Source organism: Hylobates moloch, unplaced genomic scaffold, assembly GCF_009828535.3.
Source record: "Hylobates moloch isolate HMO894 unplaced genomic scaffold, HMol_V3 SCAFFOLD_3, whole genome shotgun sequence".
Lineage (NCBI taxonomy): Eukaryota > Metazoa > Chordata > Mammalia > Primates > Hylobatidae > Hylobates > Hylobates moloch.
In genome coordinates this window covers 100,647,363-100,669,211 of record NW_026652278.1, presented here as the reverse complement: position 1 = coordinate 100,669,211, position 21,849 = coordinate 100,647,363, and the positions used below count along the sequence as shown (strand labels likewise).

The 21,849-nt window shown below is 39.8% G+C and overlaps 1 protein-coding gene across 9 annotated transcripts in view; it reads right to left on the bottom strand.

Moving 5' to 3' along the window:
* The window catches only part of PRTFDC1 (phosphoribosyl transferase domain containing 1), a 103,573-nt gene that overhangs the window by 69,878 nt on the left and 11,846 nt on the right, over nt 1–21,849 (bottom strand). For 6 of the 9 annotated variants that reach the window (XM_058436617.1, XM_058436612.1, XM_058436615.1 and 3 more), the window contains 2 exons: nt 19,163–19,228; nt 17,868–18,051 (listed from right to left, as the gene is read on the bottom strand). In XM_058436617.1, coding sequence (XP_058292600.1) covers nt 17,868–18,051; nt 19,163–19,228 — 250 coding nt within the window. The remainder of the gene's footprint in view (nt 1–17,867; nt 18,052–19,162; nt 19,229–21,849) is intronic. The other 3 variants (XM_032145011.2, XM_058436616.1, XM_032145001.2) reach the window with 1 other exon arrangement.

The window sequence follows — 21,849 nt, the reverse complement described above, 5'->3', positions numbered from 1 at the left end:
CTTTTAAAAATCCTATACGTGGTACTATTAAACTAGAAAGATATCTTAGGATATATTAGAAATAAGTCTTTCTCTTAAAAATATACTATAAGGCTATAGTAACCAAAACAGCATGGTACAAGTACAAAAACAGACACATAGACCAATGGAACAGAATAGAGATTTCAGAAATAAGACCACACATCTACAACCATCTGATCTTTGACAAACCAGAAAAAAACAAGCAATGGGGAAAGAACTTCCTGTTTAATAAATGGTGCTGGGAGAACTGGGTAGCCATGTGCAGAAAATTGAAACTGCACCCCTTCCTTATATTGTATACAAAAATTAACTCAAGATGGATTAAAGACTTAAATGGAAAACCCAAAACTATAAAAACTCTAGGAGAAAATCTAGGCAATACCAGTCAGGACATAGGCATAGGCCAAGATTTCATGACAAAAACATCAAAAGCAATTGTAACAAAAGCACAAATTGACAAATAGGATCTAATTAAACCGAAGAGCTTCTGCACAGCAAAAGAAACTATCATCAGAGTGAACAGACAACTTATAGATGGGAGAAAATTTTTGCAATCTATGCATCTGACAAAGGGCTAATATCCAGAATCTACAAGGAACTTAAACAAATTTACATAAAAAAACATTAAAAAGTGGGCAAAGGACATGAACAGACACTTCTCAAAAGAAGACATTTAAGTGGCCAAGAAACATGAAAAGAAACTCAACATCACGAATCATTAGAGAAATGCAAATCAAGACCACAATGAGATACCATCTCACGCCAGTCAGAATGGTGATTATCAAAAAGTCAAGAAAAAATAGATGCTGGTGAGGCTATGGAGAAATAGGAAAGCTTTTACACTCTTGGTGGGAATGTAAGTTAGTTCAACCATTATGGAAGACAGTGTGGCAATTCCTCAGAGACTTAGAACCAGAAATACCATTTGATCCAGTAATCTCATTGCTGGGTATATACTCAAAGGAATATAATAAATCATTCTGTTATAAAGATACATGCACACTTATGTTCACTGCAGCACTATTCACAATAGCAAAGACATGGAATCAACCCAAATGCCCATCGATGATAGACTGGATAAATAAAATGTGGTATATATACACCATGGAATACTATGCAGCCATCAAAAGGAAGGAGATCATGTCCTTTGCAGGAACATAGGTGGAGCTTGAAGCCATTATAGTCAGCCAACTAATGCAGGAACAGAAAACCAAACACTACATGTTCTCACTTAAAAGTGGGAGCTGAACAGTGAGAACACATGGACACAAGGAGGGGAACAACACACACTAGGGCCTGTTGGGGATGGAAGGTACAGGGACAGCATCAGGATAAATAGCTAACACATGTGGGGCTTAACACCTAGGTGATGGGTTGATAGATGCAGAGAATCACCATGGCACGCATTTACCTATGTAACAAACCTGCACATCCTGCACATGTATCCTGCAACTTAAAATTCAATTTTTTTTTCAAAAAAGGAAATAAGTCATTCTGGTAGATGTATTCTGCATAGAGTAGTCTAACAATACCACTGATGGAAAAATAACTATCCCTGAAAAAGTCTACAATAGTCTATCCATTTGATATATGTTTAAATTTATCCATTAAAAGAAACAAACATGGAATTCCATACTGGTTTTCAAAATAAAATATTTCACTAATCTTCTAAAATTACTAACAATTCTGTTACAGGAACACTACCTCAAAGCATCTAAAATGGTATTCTACTTTGCAGATCTAAATTGACCTACACTGAAAGTAAGTAGCTTTTGCTTTAAGTATAGGAATAAAACAAGAATATGTCACTTTCACAGTGAAGTATTTCCCTGCCTACAACACAGTGGTTACAAGTGATTTAAAAACAACAACAACAACAACAAAGGTGTCATTATCACTTCCTGAGTGATCAGGGCTCAGATATCGATGGAGTAAGGGGTGTGTTTAAAAATCATTTTTGTCCTAAGAAATTATCTTAATATGAAGATGAGGGAGAATATTACACATTTTCATTTCTTAGATCTCTTATACACAGGCCAATGTGATTTTGGAAGCGCGAGTTGGGGCAGCCTTCTGAGCCTGCCTTCCAGCTATCTTTCCTAATTAGGGAGGATCCACACCCCAAAACAACACACAGAGGTGTATAGGGCACCAAAGCCCATCCCGGTCCTTCAGCAGGGACTCCTGAGAGCTGCAGAGAGGAAGGAGTCATTCCCGGCCTTGATGATCACATGCTCACCAACACTTCCCACTGCTGTATTAGATTAACATTTTTAGCAAAAGTACTGCTGACTCATCACCAACTGCTGGCCTTTTCCTTTCCCCTCCTGCCTAGTCATTCCTCTCTGTGGCATGGGCTGCGGGGGCCCTGACGTACTGTTGTGCCCTTTTCCTCACCGAGAGTCATCCTGTTTTTAATGACATTATTCTCCTATTTGTTAATGTCTATTTGAGTTCATTTCTGTTCTCTAGGAAAAAAAAAAAAAAAGCTAGGCAAACAAAAAAATTTCAAAACTCCTCCTCCAAATGCATCCCAAATTAACAAGTAGAAAATTAAAAATTCTTGTCCTTGAAAGCTAGATTGTAAGCATTTTGAATTACCTAAGTGGTTAACAATAATACTGTGTTTAATAATGGCAAACTCACGCAAGAAAGGAATATACACTATGGGCTAAAACAACAATAAAACCATTAAACTCAAACTTTATTATAGTACAATAAGCATCATAAACAATTGTCAAAGGCATTATTTTTCCATAAATATTTTCCCCAAACCATTTTATTATATATCCAACTGTGTTTCTTTTCCCCTCCAAATCCAAATTTTTTCCTGGTAACTTTCCTAGCCATTAAAGTGCATGTGTTTTATAAAATACATACGGAATATGTAATTTCAAAAAGATTTTCATGGTCTTGATGCTAAATTTTACATTCTATATCAGTTACAAAATGTTGATAAAAATAACCTAACATAAAATAAGGATAATTATTAATATTTTGCTGCCTGCAATTATTTTCCTGCAGAAAATGAGAAATTATCTGGGCAGAATTAATAAAATACATCATTAGATCCTTTTTGGAAAAGATCAGGTATATATCAGTTAAACTGATTACAGCATTGATATGGTTTGGCTCTGTGTGCTTACCCAAATCTCACCTTGAATGGTAATAATCTCCACGTGTCATGGGAGGGACCCTGTGGGAAGTAATTGAATCACCAGGGTGGGGTTTTCCCATGCTGTTCTCATGATAGTGAATAAGTCTTATGAGATCTGATGGTTTTATAAAGGATAGTTCTCCTACACATGCCCTCTTGCCTGCTGCCATGTAAGACATGATTTTGCCCCTAATTTGCCCTCCACCATGATTGTGAGAGACCTCCCCAGCCATATGGAACTGTGAGTCCATTAAATCTCTTTTCTGGGTTGCTTCCGAGATGGCTGAATAGGAACAGCACCAGTCTGCAGCTCCCAGCATGATTGACGCAGAAGATGGGTGATTTCTGCATTTCCAACTGAGGTACCTGGTTTATCTCATTGGGATTGGTTGGACAGTGGGTGCAGCCCATAGGCGGCAAGCCGAAGCAGGGTGGGGCATCGCCTCACCTGGAAGCACAAGGAGTTGGGGAATTTCCCTTTCCTAGCCAAGGGAAGCTGTGACAGACTGTACCTGGAGGAACTGTACACTTCATACTGCGCTTTTCCCACAGTCTTAGCAACCGGCAGACAAGGAGATTCCCTCCCGTGCCTGGCTCGGCAGCCCCACACCCACGGAGCCTTGCTCACTGCTAGCACAGCAGTCTGAGATGGACCTGTGACGCTGCAGCCAGGCAGTGGGAGGGGCGTCCACCATTGCTGAGGCTTCAGTAGGTAAACAAAGTGGTTGGGAAGCTCACACTGGGCGGAGCCCACTGCAGCTCAGCAAGGCCTACGGCCTCTCTAGACTCCACTTCTGTGGGCAGGGTATAGCTGAACAAAAGGCAGCAGTCAACTTTTGCAGACTTTAACGTCCCCATCTGACAGTTCTGAAGAGAGCATTGGTTCTCCCAGCACAGCATTTGAGCTCTGAGAACGGACAGACTGCCTCCTCAAGTGGGTCCCTGACCCCCATTTAGCCTGACGGGGAGACACCTCCCAGTAGGGACTGACAGACACCTCATACAGGTGGGTGCCCTTCTGGGACGAAGCTTCCAGAGGAAGGATCAGGCAGCAATATTTGCTGTTCTGCAGCCTCCATTGGTGATACCCAGGCAAACAGGGTCTGGAGTGGACCTCCAGCAAACTCCAACAGACCTGCAGCTGAGGGGCCTGTTAGAAGGAAAACTCTCAAACAGAAAGGAATAGCATCAACATCAACAAAAAGGGCATCCACACCAAAACCCCATCTGTAGGTCACCAACATCAAAGACCACAGGTAGATAAAACCACACAGATGGGGAGAAACCAGAGCAGAAAAGCTGAAAATTCCAAAAACCAGAGCACTTCTTCTTCTCCGAAGGATCGCAGCTCCTCACCAGCAATGGAACAAAACTGGACAGAGAGTGAGTTTGAGGAGTTGACAGAAGTAGGCTTCAGAAGGTCGGTAATAACAAACTTCTCCGAGCTAAAGGAGCATGTTCTAACTCATCGCAAGGAAGCTAAAAACCTTGAGAAAAGGTTAGACAAATGGCTAACCAGAATAAACAGTGTAGAGAAGAACTTAAATGACCTGATGGAGCTGAAAACCATGGCACGAGAACTTCATGACACATGCACAAGCTTCAGTAGCTGATTCGATCAAGTAGAAGAAAGGATATCAGTGATTGAAGATCAAATTAATGAAATAAAGCAAGAAGACAAGATTAGAGAAAAAAGAGTGAAAAGAAACGAACACAGTCTCCTAGAAATATAGGACTATGTGAAAAGACCAAATCTACGTTTGATTGGTGTACCTGAAAGTGATGGGGAGAATGGAACCAAGTTAGAAAACACTCTTCAGGATATTACCCAGGAGAACTTCCCCAACCTAGCAAGTCAGGCCAACATTCAAATTCAGGAAATACAGAGAACACCACAAAGATACTTCTCAAGAAGAGCAACCCCAAGACACATAATTGTCAGAGTCATCAAGGTTGAAATGAAGGAAAAAATGTTAAGGGCAGCCAGAGAGAAAGGTTGGGTTACCCACAAAGGGAAGCCCATCAGACTAACAGCAACAAAAGCCAAAATAGACAAATGGGATCTAATTAAACTAAAGAGCTTCTGCACAGGGAAAGAAACTATCATCAGAGTGAACAGGCAACCTACAGGATGGGAGGAAATTTTTGCAATCTACCCATCTCACAAAGGGCTAATATCCAGAATCTACAAAGAACTTAAACAAACTTACAAGAAAAAACAAACAACCCCATCAAAAAGTGGGCGAAGGACATGAACAGACACTTCTCAAAAGAAGACATTTATGCAGCCAAAAGACACATGAAAAAAAATGCTCATCATCACTGGTCATCAGAGAAATGCAAATCAAAACCACAATGAGATACAATCTCATGCCAGTTAGAATGGCTATCATTAAAAAGTCAGGAAACAACAGATGCTGGAGAGGATATGGAGAAATAGAAATATTTTTACATTGTTGGTGGGAGTGTAAATTAGTTCAACTATTGTGGAAGACAGTGTGGCGATTCCTCAAGGATCTAGAACTAGAAATACCATTTGACCCAGGGATCCCATTATTGGGTATATACCCAAAGGATTATAAATCATGCTACTATAAAGACACATGCACACATATGTTTATTGCGGCACTATTCACAATAGCAAAGACTTGGAACCAACCCAAATGTCCATCAATGATAGACTAGATTAAGAAAATGTGACACATATACACTACGGAATACTATGCAGCCATAAAAAAGGATGAGTTCATGTCCTTTGCAGGGACATGGATGAAGCTGGAAACCATCATTTTCAGCAAACTATCACAAGGACAGAAAACCAAACACTGCATGTTCTCACTTATAGGTAGGAGTTGAACAATAAGAACACATGGACACAGGGCGGGGAACATCACACACCGGGGCCTGTTGGCAGGGTCAGGGCCTGGGGGAGGGATAGCATTAGGAGAAATAACTAATGTAAATGTTGAGTTGATGGCTGCAGCAAACCAACACGGCACATATATACCTATGTAACAAACCTGCAGGTTGTGCACACGTACCCTAGAACTTAAAGTATAATTTTAAAAAAAATAAACCTATTTTCTTTATAAATTACCCAGTTTTGGTTATGTATTTATTAGCAGCATGAGAACAGATTAATACAAGCATACTTTTTGTATGTATACATAGCATGCTTAAGTTTCATGGGACCAGCAAGCTCTCAAATGATAAACGGAGGAAATGCAGAGAACATGAAATACAACTGAAATCTTTAGGCATCTGTTGTGATTAATACTAATAACACATACACTTTCTTGTGGGTCTGACCCTTCCTAGTTACCAGCTTCCTCCCTCCTAACTGTTAAGTCACTTGCTCCCTGTCCTATCCCCACCTCATCTACTGGCTCGACCTCATCAAATCGCTAGGAAGAAATCCAACCTTAGGAGGGGTTGGAACTCTGTGGAACTGCTAGGCAGCCAACTGGAGTCTGATGCCCAGCGACTGAATGTTATGCCTCTAACAATGGTTTTGGTCTCTCTGCTCTGTTCCCAAGTTCCAGTATCCACTGTGTGCTCTGGATTTGTCCCTTGTCCTGTGCCCATGTCCCTTCCTGGGAGCTTGCCCAGTACTCCTGCGGAACTAGAGGGCTTTCTTCTCTGCCAGTCCACCTCCTAGGGACTGGAGTCCTTTTCCACAGATCGAGGAGACAGACTGGTGTTAAAGGACCTAGTTTAGACATCACTTCCTAGCTGTGTGTCCTTGGGAACCCAGCTAACCCCTCTGGCCTCCATGCTCTTACCTGTGAAACTTTATAAGGATCTTGCAAGGGCTTAATAAGCTAATAGATATAAAGCACTTAGAACAATAGTTGGCCCTAAGTAGTCAGTGAATATTATGTTTTATTAGCAGTGGTATCAACATACACAAGTGGGCTGACACTGGCTACCTAATACTTGGAGTTCTGAAGGCTGTGATCTTTCATCCATCTTTTTTTGAGATGGAGTCTCATTATGTTACCCAGGTTGGAGTGCAGTGGCACAATCTCAGCTCACTGCAACCTTCCCAGCCTCCTGAGTAGCTAGGACTACAGGCGCCCGCCACCATACCTGGCTAATTTTTGTATTTTCAGTAGAACTGGCATTTCACCACGTTGCCCAGGCTGGTCTCGAACTCCGGATCTGAAGTGATCTGCCTGTCTTGGCCTCCCAAAGTGCTGGGATTACAGGCATGAGCCACTGCGTCCGGCCATTTCATCCATCTTTCAACTACTTATGACCCCTGCTGCACTGGACTTCAACTTGCATCTGTAGCAGAGTGAGTCCATTCCCCGAGATGTCCGCTCCAGGGCCGGGTCCTGTTCCTGGTCCTGGATTCAACCCTAGCCTGTTGTAGTCAGCTGAGTTAAGCACAGCTCTGTCCCCAGAGTGATCTCTCAACACTGGATTGATACTATAATTTAATAATTACTTCTGCATCATTCTTTTATTTTCCCTCTCAGTGTTTGCTTTTCACAAGGAAAAATAAACTCTAATGAGAATCTCTATAGAGGACTAAATTTGAATATAAAGAATGTATATTAAGAAAATGCCTGGATATTTATAAAATAAAAAGGCTGTAAGGAGTGATAACAAACAATATTGAGATTAACCTTATTACATAAATGGGCTTTGGTTTCACTTTAAAAAAAAAATTTCACTTCATAGAATTAACTATCTCAGAGTAAACTTGCCTAGGGCAATGCTAGATGACCTCTTTTTAGGCCAAACTAGATATTTGTTTCATGCCAAGTTTCTTCATCCATGCCCTGCTGAAAGCCCATAGTAAATACCTCTGAAAAACCGAAAGTCAAAGAGAAAACAGGACCGTCAATACTCTTTGTTTCAGTACACATAGGAACAAGACAGATGTTTCAGCGTTTCTATCCAGAGGTCACAGAGAAATTATGTTCTGGTTTTCATAAATACTTCTGATTAATTTTTAATGATTTATGTGAACTGATTCAAACCACCCAGGCCTATTCCTGATTTACTCTTTAGTTAATAACTCTCCCTTCGATGTCTGCAAAAATGTTTTAAAGATGTTAAAAAATATTTTAGACATTAACATGGAAAAAATCTGTAGCTTCAAAGGAAATACCCAACTGTTTGCAAAAAAGTATTGAAGTGACATTGCAGGACCCAGTTTTTTTTTTTGTTTGTTTTGTTTTGTTTTGTTTTGTTTTTTGAGACAGAGTCTTGCTCTGTCGCCAGGCTGGAATGCAGTGGCACAATCTTAGCTCATTGCAACTTCCACCTCCCGGGTTCAAGAGATTCTCCTGCCTCAGCCTCCCGAGTAGCTGGGACTACAGGCGTGCACCACCACGCCTAGCTAATTTTTGTGTTTTTAGTAGAGGTGAGGTTTCACCATGTTGGCCAGGATGGTCTCTATCTCTTGACCCTGTGATCGGCCTGCCTCAGCCTCCCAAAGTGCTGGGATTACAGGCGTGAGCCACCGCACCTGGCACAGGACCCAAGATTTTTAAATGACCAAAGAGTAAAGACAATGTTTTCTGTTGTATTTTAGCTATTCGAACACTTGCAAATAAAATTGCTGAAAAAGAGCTACCAATTTTCACTAACTCCAAGTTACATGTTTTTTGTTATAATATCTCCCAAATCAAGATGCATCTTACATACAACCCATGTCAAGTCATGGGTTAATTTAGACCATTTTTTCTTTCATAGTGGTATATAAGGTAATAGTCTATGATGTCTTTAGATTTAATGAAATATGGTAAATTTTAGAATTTTTTTGGTGTCTCATCTTCCCTCTTCTAGTCCTTTATTTTCTTCTACTTTCCTATTTCTTTATTTTTCCTCTCCATTGTTACTTAAAAATATATACGTGTGTGTGCATGTGCTTACCTATAAACCTACTTTGGACCCATCTGGCACCCCCCACAACTGAGGAACTCTTCTACTATCTTCAAAGAATTGGAGTCTTTTTTCCTCACCCAAAGCCCAAGGTGAGACTCTACTAAACACAGATTTCCTGTCTCAGAAAGAAAAAGAGGCTTTCTTTTTCTTTTTTTCTCTTAAGACAGAGTCTTGCTCTGTTGCCCAGGCTGGAGTGCAGTGGCGCAATCTCAACTCACTGCAACCTCCACCTCCCATGTTCGAGTGATTCTATTGCCTCAGCCTCCCGAGTAGCTGGGATTACATGTGACCGCCACCACACCTAGCTAATTTTTGTATTTTTAGTAGAGATGGGGTTTCACCATGTTGGCCAGGCTGGCCTGGAACTCCTGACCTCAGGTAATTGGCCCATCTCGGCCTCCCAAAGTGCTGGGATTACAGGTGTGAGCCACCGTGCCCAGCCAAGAAAAAGAAGCTTTTGGACGAGCGCGGTGGCTCATGCCTGTAATCTCAGCACTTTGGGAGGCCGAGACAGGCAGATCACAAGGTCAGGAGATGGAGACCATCCTGGCTAACACGGTGAAACCCTGTCTGTACTAAAAACTACAAAAAAATTAGCCAGGCGTGGTGGCGGGTGCCTGTAGTCCCAGCTATTCGGGAGGCTGAGGCAGGAGAATGGCGTGAACTCGGGAGGTGGAGCTTGCAGTGAGTGGAGATCGCGCCACTGCACTCCAGCCTGGGCGACAGAGGCAGACTCCGTCTCAAAAAAAAAAAAAAAAGAAAAGAAAATGAGGCTTTCAATTCCAGGCACCCTTGCTACTTGGAAACAGTTCAGCAAAAGTTCACCTTGGCGTAGGGTGAAGACTACTCACTAAAACTAAAGACACTGGACCTGGCTTATCCATTCTGTTCCCATTCCTCACTAGCACAGATAACAAGAGCTGACTGATTTAAACCCTTTGTTCTGAACTGTGGGAATGAGAGAGAAAAAATGTATTTAGCGTTTCTCTTCCCTCAAGGGAGGAGGTTTGTGGCTAACCCTTAGCTCTAATGAGCTTCTTTAATACGAACGCCAGCTTCCCCAGGGGCCCACATCCCCTGTGTGGCAAATCTCTCGGCCCTACTGTGGTTACGCTGTGAGTTGTATTTTAGCTCCAAAAAATCTCTTGGTGTTGCCAACATGCAGGAATTATTCATACAAAGCAGGGCACATTCAAACAACATGGGGCGGGATCTAGGGCAACTGTGGCTTGCCTAAAAAAACATTCATCCTCAATTTTTAAAGCCTTGAAGTTGTAGTTTGAAGACTGTACTTTGTACAGAGGTTAGCTAACCAAATTGGTGGAAAACAATGAGATCAGAATGTTGCACCTCTGAATTACACTTTATCCTCACATTGGATTGCATATAAATTAATGAGCTTTTAAACCAGGGCAACATTTGAGAGGGAATAAAGGGAAAAACTTGGCAAATAATGCATCCACATACAAAAAAAGCTGTCTAAAAAGTCACTTGCTGGCACCTAACAATACTTCCCTCAAATCCTGTTTTTCCACTCAAAGTCCCTTAGAATAGATATCCCAAAAGGCCTCCCACTTCTACCCTGATAGAGCTTTCTCAAAACACACTAAATCTGATTGCAGTCCTAGCTATTTGGGAAGTTGAGGCAGGAGGATCATTTGATCCCAGGGAGGTTGAAGTTGCAGTGAGCTATGATCACACAACTGTACTGCAGCCTGGGTGATAGAGCGAGACCCTGCCTCTAAACACATGTACACATACACACACACACACACACACACACACACACACACAATCGGGTAGCTCAAGGAGCTGCTGAATTATGCCTGTTTCTCTTTGATTCGAGTCTCTATATGCTTAGGAGTTAGTATGAAGCCTGAAGCTCAAGGTTCTTTCCGAATTTTTCTGGATTTGGCCTCGTAAAACCAGCAAGCAAGCTTTAAGTGAATCCAGAGAACAAGCAGGTAGAGTGAAAGTTCATTTCTTGTGGAATATCTCCATGGTGCAGGGCAGAAAGAGGAAAAGAAAAGCATAGTTTTCCATAATTTACAGAAAAACCCAGTGTTAATATTCATTTTCTTAGAAGGTACTACTTGATAGCTTATTAATTCAACATATAAAACATTTCAGAAAAAAAGCAGGTAATTGTCTATTTATGGATATTGTCATTCTTCCAGCAATTATAAAAGCTGGCTTAGCTGGGTTAGGTAAATGTCAAAATAAAGCTCAAGAAAAAATAATGCTGATTCATTTGGTCAAATGTTCTTCCTTTTAGCCTAATTTATCTCAACACATCTCTAGGGAGACCGTACGCTCCATTGGTCACAATCTTGGGCTCTGGCGTCAAATTTAGATTTAAATACTAGATCCACCACTTACATGCTGCTTGACTTTGGGCATGTTACTGAACATCTCAGGTCTCCGTTTCATTATTTGTAATACAAATATAATAAGGCTACCTGTTTCTTATTTTGTGTCTATTTAATCAAGTTTGGAGTTTCCTTTGTTCCTTTTCATCCTCTTTACTGGCTGAAAAGTTATAAATACCATTCCTATTTTTTCAGTGGTCACCCTTAAGAGGTGCTGTTTAGAGAAATACACAAGGAAAAGGTATGAGAAATTAGAAAGAAATAGTAGTATTTAATTTGACATGGATTACAATGGTGATAGTTTCAGCAATATAAAATATATCCTGGGTCATAGACGAAGCCTCAAAAAATTTAAAAGAATTGAAATCATACCAAATATAGTTTCTGCAACAGAATTCAACCAGAAACAATACAAGAATTATGTATGGAAAATCCCACAAATACTTGAAAATTAAACAACATGAGACAACCAATGAGTGAAAGAGGAAATTAGAAAATAGTTTGAATTGAATGAAAATGAACACAATATATCAAAATGTATAGAGGTAGCTAAAGACGTACTTAAAGGAAAACTTATAGCATTATATGTTTGTATTAGAAAATAAGAAAATCTCAAATCTATGAACTCAACTTTCATTTTATGAAACTAGGAAAATAAAAGAAAATTAACCCCAAAACAAACGGAAGGAAATAACATAAAAGCATAAATCAATGAAACTGAAAACATAAACACAAAAGAGAAAATCAAGGAAGCAACAAATTGGTTATTTGAAAGAATAAAAAAATTGAAAAACCTTTAGGCATACTGCTGAAGAAAAGGAAAGAGACAGAAGATACAATTTAATAATATCAGGAATAAAAGAGAGAATATCACTACAGACATTAAAGATAAGGGAATATTATAAACAACTTTATGTCCAGAAATGTAAAAACTTAGATAACATGGACAAATGCCTTGAAAGACACAAACTATTAAAGTTCACTCAAGAAAACTATTAGCCTGAATACTCCCATATCTACCAAATAAACTTAATTCCAATTAAAAAAATCTGACAAAGCTCCATGTCAAGATGGTTTTACTGGTGAATTCTACCAAATACCAAAGACGAATTAGTACTAATTCTACACAAACTCTTCTGAAAAAAAGATGAGGAGAAAATACGTCCCAATTTATTTTATGAGACCACTATAAGCCTGATACCAGAATCAGAAAAAGGCACTACAAGAAAACAAAAACAAAAAACTATGGTTTAATATCCTCCAAGCACTTAAATGCAAAATTCCTCAAAAAATTAGCAATTGAATCCAGCAATATATGAAAAGGATAATATGTCATTAATGGCAAGATAGTCCAACATTAGAAAACCAATCAATGTATTTTACCATATCAACATACCTAGAAAAAGCAATGATGATATTCATTCATAATTTTTTAAGAAAATACCAAAAAGCCTCTTGGAAAACTAGGAATAGAAGGAGCTTCCTTAACCTGATAAAGAACATCTTCAAAAAACCAACAGTGAGTATTATACTGATTGAAAACAAGGCAAGGATGTTTTCTCCTACCATTCCTATTCAGGAGTGTATAGGAGGTCCTAACTGGCACGATCATGCAATGAAAAGAAATAAAAGGTCTGTAAGTACAAAGGAAGAAGCAAAATCATCTCTATTTGAAGAAGAAATTATTATCTTCATAGAAAACCCAAAGAATCTATGAAAAAGCTATTAGAACTCGTAAGTGAGTTTCATAAGTCATAGGATTCAATATACAAAATTAATAGTATTTCTAAATACTACCCATAAATAACTGGAACTTGAAATTCAAAGAAAAACTTACTGAATATAATAGGATCAAAATTATTAAATATTTAAGTATATATCTAACCAAATATGCCTAAGATCTGACACTTGAAAACCAGAAAACACTGAAATAAGATCTAAATAAATTAGGAGATATACTGTGTTCATGGAATGGAAGACTAAATGGTGTTACAATGTCAATTCCCCCCAAATTGATCTATAGATTCAAAGCAATCTTGATAAAATTCTAATGTGTTATTTTGTAGAAATCAGCTACATGATATTAAAATTTATATGGAAAGACAAAGAACAAGAATAGCCAAGGCAGTTTGAAAAAGAACAAAGTTGGAGGACACATACTACTTAATTTACAGAGTTATTATAAAGTTACAGTAATCAAAGCAGTGACAATGTAGATGAACAGATCTAATAGTGTCCAGAAATAGACCCACATACACATATAAAGTAAGCTGATTTTTAACGAAAGACTGAAAGCAATTCCATGGAAAAGGATCGTCTTTTTGGCAAATAATCCTGGAATAATCAAACACTTGATGCAAAAATGGAAAGAAAAGGAATCGCAATCCATACTTTATATCATAGTAAAAAAAACTAACATGACATGTCTCATGGACCTAAATTTAAATCTAAAACTATGAAACTTCTTTTTTTAAAAAAAGAAAATCTTTGTGATCTTGAGTTAGGCAGATTTCTTAGGTACACCAAAAGCATGATCCACAAAAGGAAACGCTAGATTAACTGGACTTAAAAAAAATTTTTAATAATGCTCTTTGAAAAACAAAATGAAAAAAACCTCACTGACTGGAAAATATATCAAAACACATATCTAATAAAAATTTCATGGGCAATATATTTTTTAAAACTCTCAAATACAATAATAAGAAAACAACCCAATTTTTTAAATGGGTAAGTAGTTGAACAAACACCATCAAAAAAGCTATATGAATAGCAAACCAGCAAATGTAACTATGTTCAAATAATTATTAGGGAAATGCAAATTAAAACCACAATGTGATATCATCACCTATTAGAACAGGTAAAATCAAGAAAAAAAGAAGGAAAAACCGATAATACTAAGTGCTATTGAAAATATGGAGTAACAGGAACTGTCACATATTGCTGGTGGGAATTCAAAATGATCGAATCCTTTGGGAAAAGAGTTTGGCAATTTTTTTTTTTTTTTTGAGATGGAATCTCATTCTGTTGCCCAGGCTGGAGTACAGTGCCATGATCTCGGCTCACTGCAACCTCTGCCTCCCAGGTTCAAGTGATTCTCCTGCCTCAGCCTCTCAAGTAGCTGGGATCACAGGTATGTGCCACCACACCTGGCTAATTTTTGTATTTTTAGTAGAGATGGGGTTTCACCATGTTGACCAAGCTGATCTTGAGCTCCTGACCTCAGGAGATCTGCCCGCCTCGGCCTGCCAAAGTGCTAGGATTACAGGCATGAGCCACTGCACCTGGCCAGGCAATTTATTATATACACTAATCATGTGACCTCCCATCTTGCCGCTAAATATTTACTCAAGGGAAGTGAAGTCATAAGTACACACAAATACCTGCATGTGAATATTTATAGCAGCTTTACTTCTAATTGCTTCAAAACAGAAACAACCCAAATCTCCTTTAGCTGATGAATGGACTAACAAACTGCACTCTATCTGTATAATCAAATTCTACTGGACACTAAAAAAGAAGAAGAAGAACTGATACTGCAAACCAAAAATAAAAGTCTAAGCCCCCCAACTGTGGGGAATGAACCCCTCCTCTCAGCCAAGGGCATTCCAGAGTTAACCTGAAAAACTCCTTCAGGCCATGATGGGAAGAAGAAGCCAGACATGCCTCATGATGTCCTCCTCCCTTTAGGAATTGCTGATAGAATAGACCCCTTAGGTCTGATAAGAAACATTTACAATCTATTCTCTCTGAAGCCTGCTACCTGAGGGCTTCATCTGCATGATTAACCCTTGGCCTCCTCCACAACCCCTTATCATTACCCAGACATTCCTTTCTACGGATGATAACCCTTGCAACCAATTGCCAATCAGAAAATCTTTTAATCTACCCATGATCTGGAAGCCGCCACTTCCAGTTGTCCCACATTTCCAGACCGAACCAACGTACACTGTACATGTATTCATTGATGACTTCTGTCTCCCTAAAATATATAAAACCAAGTTGTGCCCTGATCACCTTGGACGCATGTTCTCAGGATCTCCTGAGGGCTGTATCACAGGCTACTTGTCACTCATATTTGGCTCAGAATAAATCTGTTGAAATATTTTACAGAGTTTGACTTTTTTCATCAACAATATACACAATATGGATGAATGCATTATGTTATGATTTATGGATTTACTAAAGCTACATGATATATGATTACATCTGTAAGACATTCTGGAAAGTGCAAAACTTTAGGAAAAGAAAACATATCTGTGGTTTCCAGGGCTTGGGGTTTCAGGAGGTTGACTATGAAGGACACAAGGATATTCTTTGTGTTTTTAAGGAAACTGTTCTGTATCTTGACTGTGGTGATTTACATGATTGTATACATTTGTTGAAATTCACTGAACTCTAAAAAGGATGGATGTTACTGCATGTACAACGGTGGCTCAATAAACCTGACTTTAATTTAAAAAAAAATGTTAACAGGTTTTTAAAATGCTGTTAACCAGAGACAAATATAATAAGGGTCAGGGCCAAGTGAATGAGAAAAATCTGGTAAGAAGGAAGCACAGGGATTTAACCCAGAATGAAGATAATCTAAAGAGAGAAAAAATTCTCAGGAGAAGATAAAACGAAGAAATTAGAGCTAAGATGTCTTCAAAAACCAGCTTCACTCTGGCCTGAGAGGTCATCAGGAAAACACAGAGTATCTTAAGAAATAAGAACTAATTTCCAGCTGCTCTAGAACTGAGGCAACTGAGAGTCACAAGAGGAATGTGGAAGACAGATTGGTGGCCCTAAAGACCACTGTCCCCTGGTGTACATACCCTGCATAATCCTCTCCACTTGAGTGTGCATAAGACTTGTAAACGTGGTGGGAATTCGCACCAAAGATTAGGTGACTAGTCAGGTGACTTTGAGTTCATCAAAAGGCAGGTTACCTGGGTGAACATGATCTAGTCAGGTGAGCTATAAAAGAAGGGCTAAGATTATTCCATCAGACTTGAAGAAGCAAACAGCTAATGGTGTTGTGAACGACCTGTGGGGTAATTGAAGCAAACACCTGGGGACAACCCATAGGAGTGGAGAGTCTACCAACTCCAGCCTACAGTCAACAAGAAAATGGGAACTGAGCTTTGCCAACAGTCAGTGATCTTGAAAACCTCAGATGATACCAAGATCCCAACTAACACATTGATTTTGTCCCTGTAAGGTTCTGAGCTGAAAACCCAGCTACACCATGCTCAGATTTCTGATCTACAGAAACTTTAAGATAATACATGTGTATGTTGGTTTAAGCCACTACGTTTGTGGTGAGTTTGCCACACAGCAATAGAAGGCCAATTCGAAGAGTGATTCATGAATTAAAATGTGTCAAGTTAGTTTAGTCAATGAGAATATTTTCATGGTTTGACTCCAAGAGCTCCTCACCCTAGTAAGTTATTTTTAATGTTTTACTATGCATTAAATCAAAAAGCATCAAAGAAGTTAACATCATAGAGGGAGGAGGAGGGAGACTAAGGAAACAACAGCTTTTTTTTTTTTTTTGGCAAGGCTTTCATTGTCATCCAGGCTGGAGTGCAGTGGTGCCGTCATAGCTCACTGCAGCCTCCGTCTCCTGGGCTCAAGTGATCCTCCCCCTTCAGCCTCTTGAGTACCTGGGACCATAGGCACATGCCACCACACTCAGCTAATTTTAAAAATTTTCTTTTTGTATATAGACAGGGTCTTACTATGTTGCCCAGGCTGGTCTCGAACTCCTGGCCTCAGGGGATCCTTCTGCCTTGGCCTCCCAAAGTGTTGGGATTATATGCATGAGCCACTGCATCTGGTTAGGAAACATCTTTGGAGAATAATTCCATTAATTCTGCCCAGTGGTGCCCACAGAAAGCCAGAATTAATGGAGTAAACTGGTGGAGGGGCCTTCTGCTGGAGCTCCCTGGCCTTGTCTCCTTACACTTGGCAATGTGCTGTTCCTATAGCCTTCCCTTCTTTACTTCCAGGCCACAACTGCAGCCACCCAAATACTAAGACTCCTCTCTGGGCTGGACACCCTCCCACAGGTCCCCAGGACCCACAGTGACATCCAGAGTAGAAACAACAAATCAGTGTTCACACTCTGACCACACTCAATTGTGGGGCTGGGCACCAGGATATAACCACTCACTTTATCACCATAAAAGAAAGCACAAATCATTACTACAGTCTTCCCATATATGTGAAAATAGAGAGAAGGTCCCCACCCCACACCCTAAATAATATCATTTGAATTCTTATGTTAGGTTGCAGTATTCTTGCAAATTAAAAAAAAATTACCCTTCATTTTCATCTCCATTTTTAAAAATCGCATTCTTCATTTTCATAACATTATTGATTCTTTTATCCTAAAGCATTGTTAAATGAAATATCATAAAACGGAACTTGTAATAACTTACCCTGTAACTTTTTAGTCTGATGAAATCAACCTTCATTGAGACAAATCGATCTGAATTTCGGCTGATGTTCTTAAGGTGTTCTACGAGATCAGCACAGAATTTGTAACCTCCTTTAAGCACACACAGGACCATGATGTCACTATATCCTATGTCTTTCATAATATCCTTGGCCAGCCGCTCAATTCTGAAAGAAGGATAAAAGATACATTAAGGCACAACTACTTCTGAGTATTTATGTTGCTTTAATGAAAATGCAAGATGTATTGTACATATTCGATTACTCAGGGGAATGTGGGGAAAACCTTGGGAAACAGAAACCTACAGATAGAAAAGCTTTGTTAAGGATGAACATAAGGTGTTCAAAACATACTTCTTTTTTTTTAAGATGGAGCCTCACTCTGTTGCCCAGGCTGCAGTGCAGTGGCACGATCTTGGCTCACTGTAACCTCCACCTCCTGGGTTCAAGTGATTCTCCTGCCTCAGCCTCCCAAGTAGCTGGGATTACAGGCACCCGCCACTATGCTCAGCTAATTTTTGTATTTTTAGTAGAGACAAGGTTTTGCCATGTTGGCCAGGCTGGTCTCGAAGTCCTGACCTCAGGTGACCTGGCCACCTCGGCTTCCCAAAGTGCTGGGATTACAGGCATGAGCCACCCACCATGCCTGGCAGTATTTACTGAATTCTAAAGAAGACACATGATCATAAAAAAATGTACATCAGAATATCTGGCATGCTCCTTAAAAAGGAACATTTGGGCCAAGAGCGGTGGCTCACACCTGTAATCCCAACACTTTGGGACATCCAAGACGGGTGGATCACTTAAGATCAGGAGTTTGAGAACAGCCTGGCCAACATGGTGAAACCCCGTCTCTACTAAAAATACAAAAATTTGCCAGGCATGGTGGTGGGTGCCTGTAATCCCAGCTCCTCAGGAAGCTGAGGCAGGAGAATCGCTTGAACCGAGGAGGCAGAGGTTGCAATGATAAAGTAAGGAGGTGAACATACCCTCTCCAGAAAAGCAACTATAAAACTGAGCAAAACTGCCAAAAACAACCATCTCATCATGCTGGAAATCAACCAAAGACATACAACAAACTGAGAAGCATTTAATTCTGAAAACACTGAACACTGGGTGGAAACAGCATGAGTCTGGGGCATTCTTGTGTGGGGATGCTCTTACTACCCCCCCCAGCTCCCATCCCCAGCTCTGTTGTTCAAACAGGTAGTTCCACCAAGGTGGTGCACTGCCAGAGGGAGCTCACCTGATTTGGAACACTGTAAGCTAAAATGGTCACCTTGGTGGCAGGGCTCCATTATCCTGAGGTGCAGTCCCTGCTGAGCAGTCCCCACTGGCAGGCTGGCTGGGGATTTGATAGGAAGTTCCAGGGAGGAGGTTAGACAGTCATAGAACAGAGGCACACAATAAGTTCTTCATGCATCTCAGTTGACCAGAGGCTATACATATGCACAGCAGAGTGAGTTCAAGCCACCCACACATCCCTGGACAATGAAGGCTGTGTACATGTGCAGAGAAGGCACAAGAAAGCTCAGGGGAAAGTAAACGTCAGAAAGATTTGAAAATGGTTGGAAATTTGAATCTACTTTCAAGTCCCCACACACCCAGATCAGCAGAGAGTGGAAGACTTACTGGCTTGATGTGTCTGGGCACAACTTCTAACCAATTGTAGGCCAAACACTAAGCTATTCAAACACAGGGTGATTCCTAGTAAGTGAGGCTTAAAAATAAAAACAAGAGAAAAATAAACCTCACAGACATCAGAAGTCACACAGTGAAGTGGGCAGATCTCTTGAGGTCAGGAGTTCAAGATCAGCCTGGCCAACATGGTGAAACCCCATCTCTACTAAAAATACAAAAATTAGCCGGGCGTGGTGCTGTGCGCCTGTAATCCCAGCTACTCAGGAGGCTGAAGCAGGAGAATCACTTGAACCCAGGAGGCAGAGGTTGCAGTAAGCCCAGACTGTGCTATTGCACTCCGGTCTGGGTGACAAGCGAAACTCTTGTCTAAAAAAAAAAAAAAAAAAAAAAGTAGAATTTCACAAAGTGGAAGACAAAAAAAGGAAACAACAGCAATGAATAAAAAATAGTTATAAATACGGTAGATACTAAACTGATTATATCAATACTCATTTTAAATATGAATGGTCTAAATATAGCAATTAAAAGACAGACTGTCAAGGTGGATTAAAAAAAGATGTAACTGTATATTGCCTACAAGAAATTCACTTTATGGCTTACACCTATAATCCCAGCACTTTGGGAGGCTGAGGCAGGCAGATCCCTTCAGGTCAGGAGATCAAGACCATCCTGGCCAACATGGTGAAACCCCGTCTCTACTAAAAATACAAAAAATTAGCCAAGTGTGGTGGCACATGCTTGTAATCCCAGCTACTTGGGAGGCTGAGGCAGGAGGATCGCTTGAACCTAGGAGTTGGAGGTTGCAGTGAGCTGAGATTGCGCCACTGCACGCCAGCCTGGGTGACAGAGTGAGACACTATCTCAAAAAAAAAAAAAAAAAAAACTCACTTTAAATATAAATATAAAAACACAGATAGATTAAAGGGATGGAGTAAGACATGCCATGCTAACATTAAAAGAAAGTTGGAGTAGCTATTTTAATTTCAGACAGAGCAGACTTCTGACTAAGGAATATGCAGGGATAAAGAGCATCATTACACAATAATAAGGAGGTCAATTATCCAAAGAGACATAACAATTCCTAATATATATGCTCCTAACAACAAAGTGTCAAAAACCTAATAGAACTGCAAGGAGAAACAGGCAAATGCACTATTTGGAAACTTTAACATCCCCTCTATCAGTAATTGACAGATCTAACAGTCAGAGAATCAGTAAGCATATAGTTGAACTGAGAAGGACCATCAACTGACTGGATCTAATTAATACATATACAATACTTCACCCCACAACAGCAGGATACGCATTCTTCTTAAAAGATACCAGTAAGAAAATAAGACAAGCCATAGGCTGGGAGTAAATATTTGCAAATCATGTATGTGATAAAGGACTATTATCCAAAATATATAAAGCACTCTTACAGTTCAATAAGACGAACAATTGAATCTAAAAATTGGCAAAAGACTTGACCTCTCTCCAAAGAAGACATATGAATAGCTAACAAGTATACTAATGATTAGGAAAATACAAATTAAAACCACAATGAGATACCATTAGACAGCTACAAGAATGGCTATAATCAAAAGGACAGACAATATTCAATGTTGGCAAGTATGTGGAAAAACTGAAACCTTCATATGCTGCTGGTGGCAATGTAACAAGGTGCAGCCACTTTGGAAAATAATTGGCAGTTTCTTACACTTACCAGAAAACCCAGAATTCCACGTTGAGAAATCCATCCAAGAGAAATGAAAAGATATGTCCACACAAAACTTATATGTGAATGTTTATAGAAGCATTTCCACAATAGCCAAAAATGGGACATCCAAATGTACATCAACTGGTCAATCAATAATTAGCTATTGTACGATTTCCTTACACAAAATGGCCAGAAAAGACAAATTTATAGAGAAAGATGCTGGAAGTGGGAGCAGGGATTGGCTGCAAACAAACTTTTGGGGACGATGGAAATGTAAAACTGGGTGGTGCTGATGGTTGCCTGACCATAAAAATTTACTAAAAATCATTTAGTCGTTCACCTGCAATGGGTGAATTTTGTACAGTAATATATAAATTAATCGTGTGTGTGTGTGTGTGTGTGTGTGTGTGTGTGTGTGTGTGTTTGAGACAAGGTCTCGCTCTGTTCCCCAGGCTAGAGTGCAGTGGTGTGATCATGGCTCACTGCAGCCTTGACCTCCCAGACTCAAGTGATCCTCTCGCCTTAGCCTCCCTAGTAGCTGGGACTACAGGCCCATGCTACTATGCCTGACTAATGTTTTTTATTTTTTTATAGAGACAGGTTCTCGCTACATTGCCCAGGCTGGT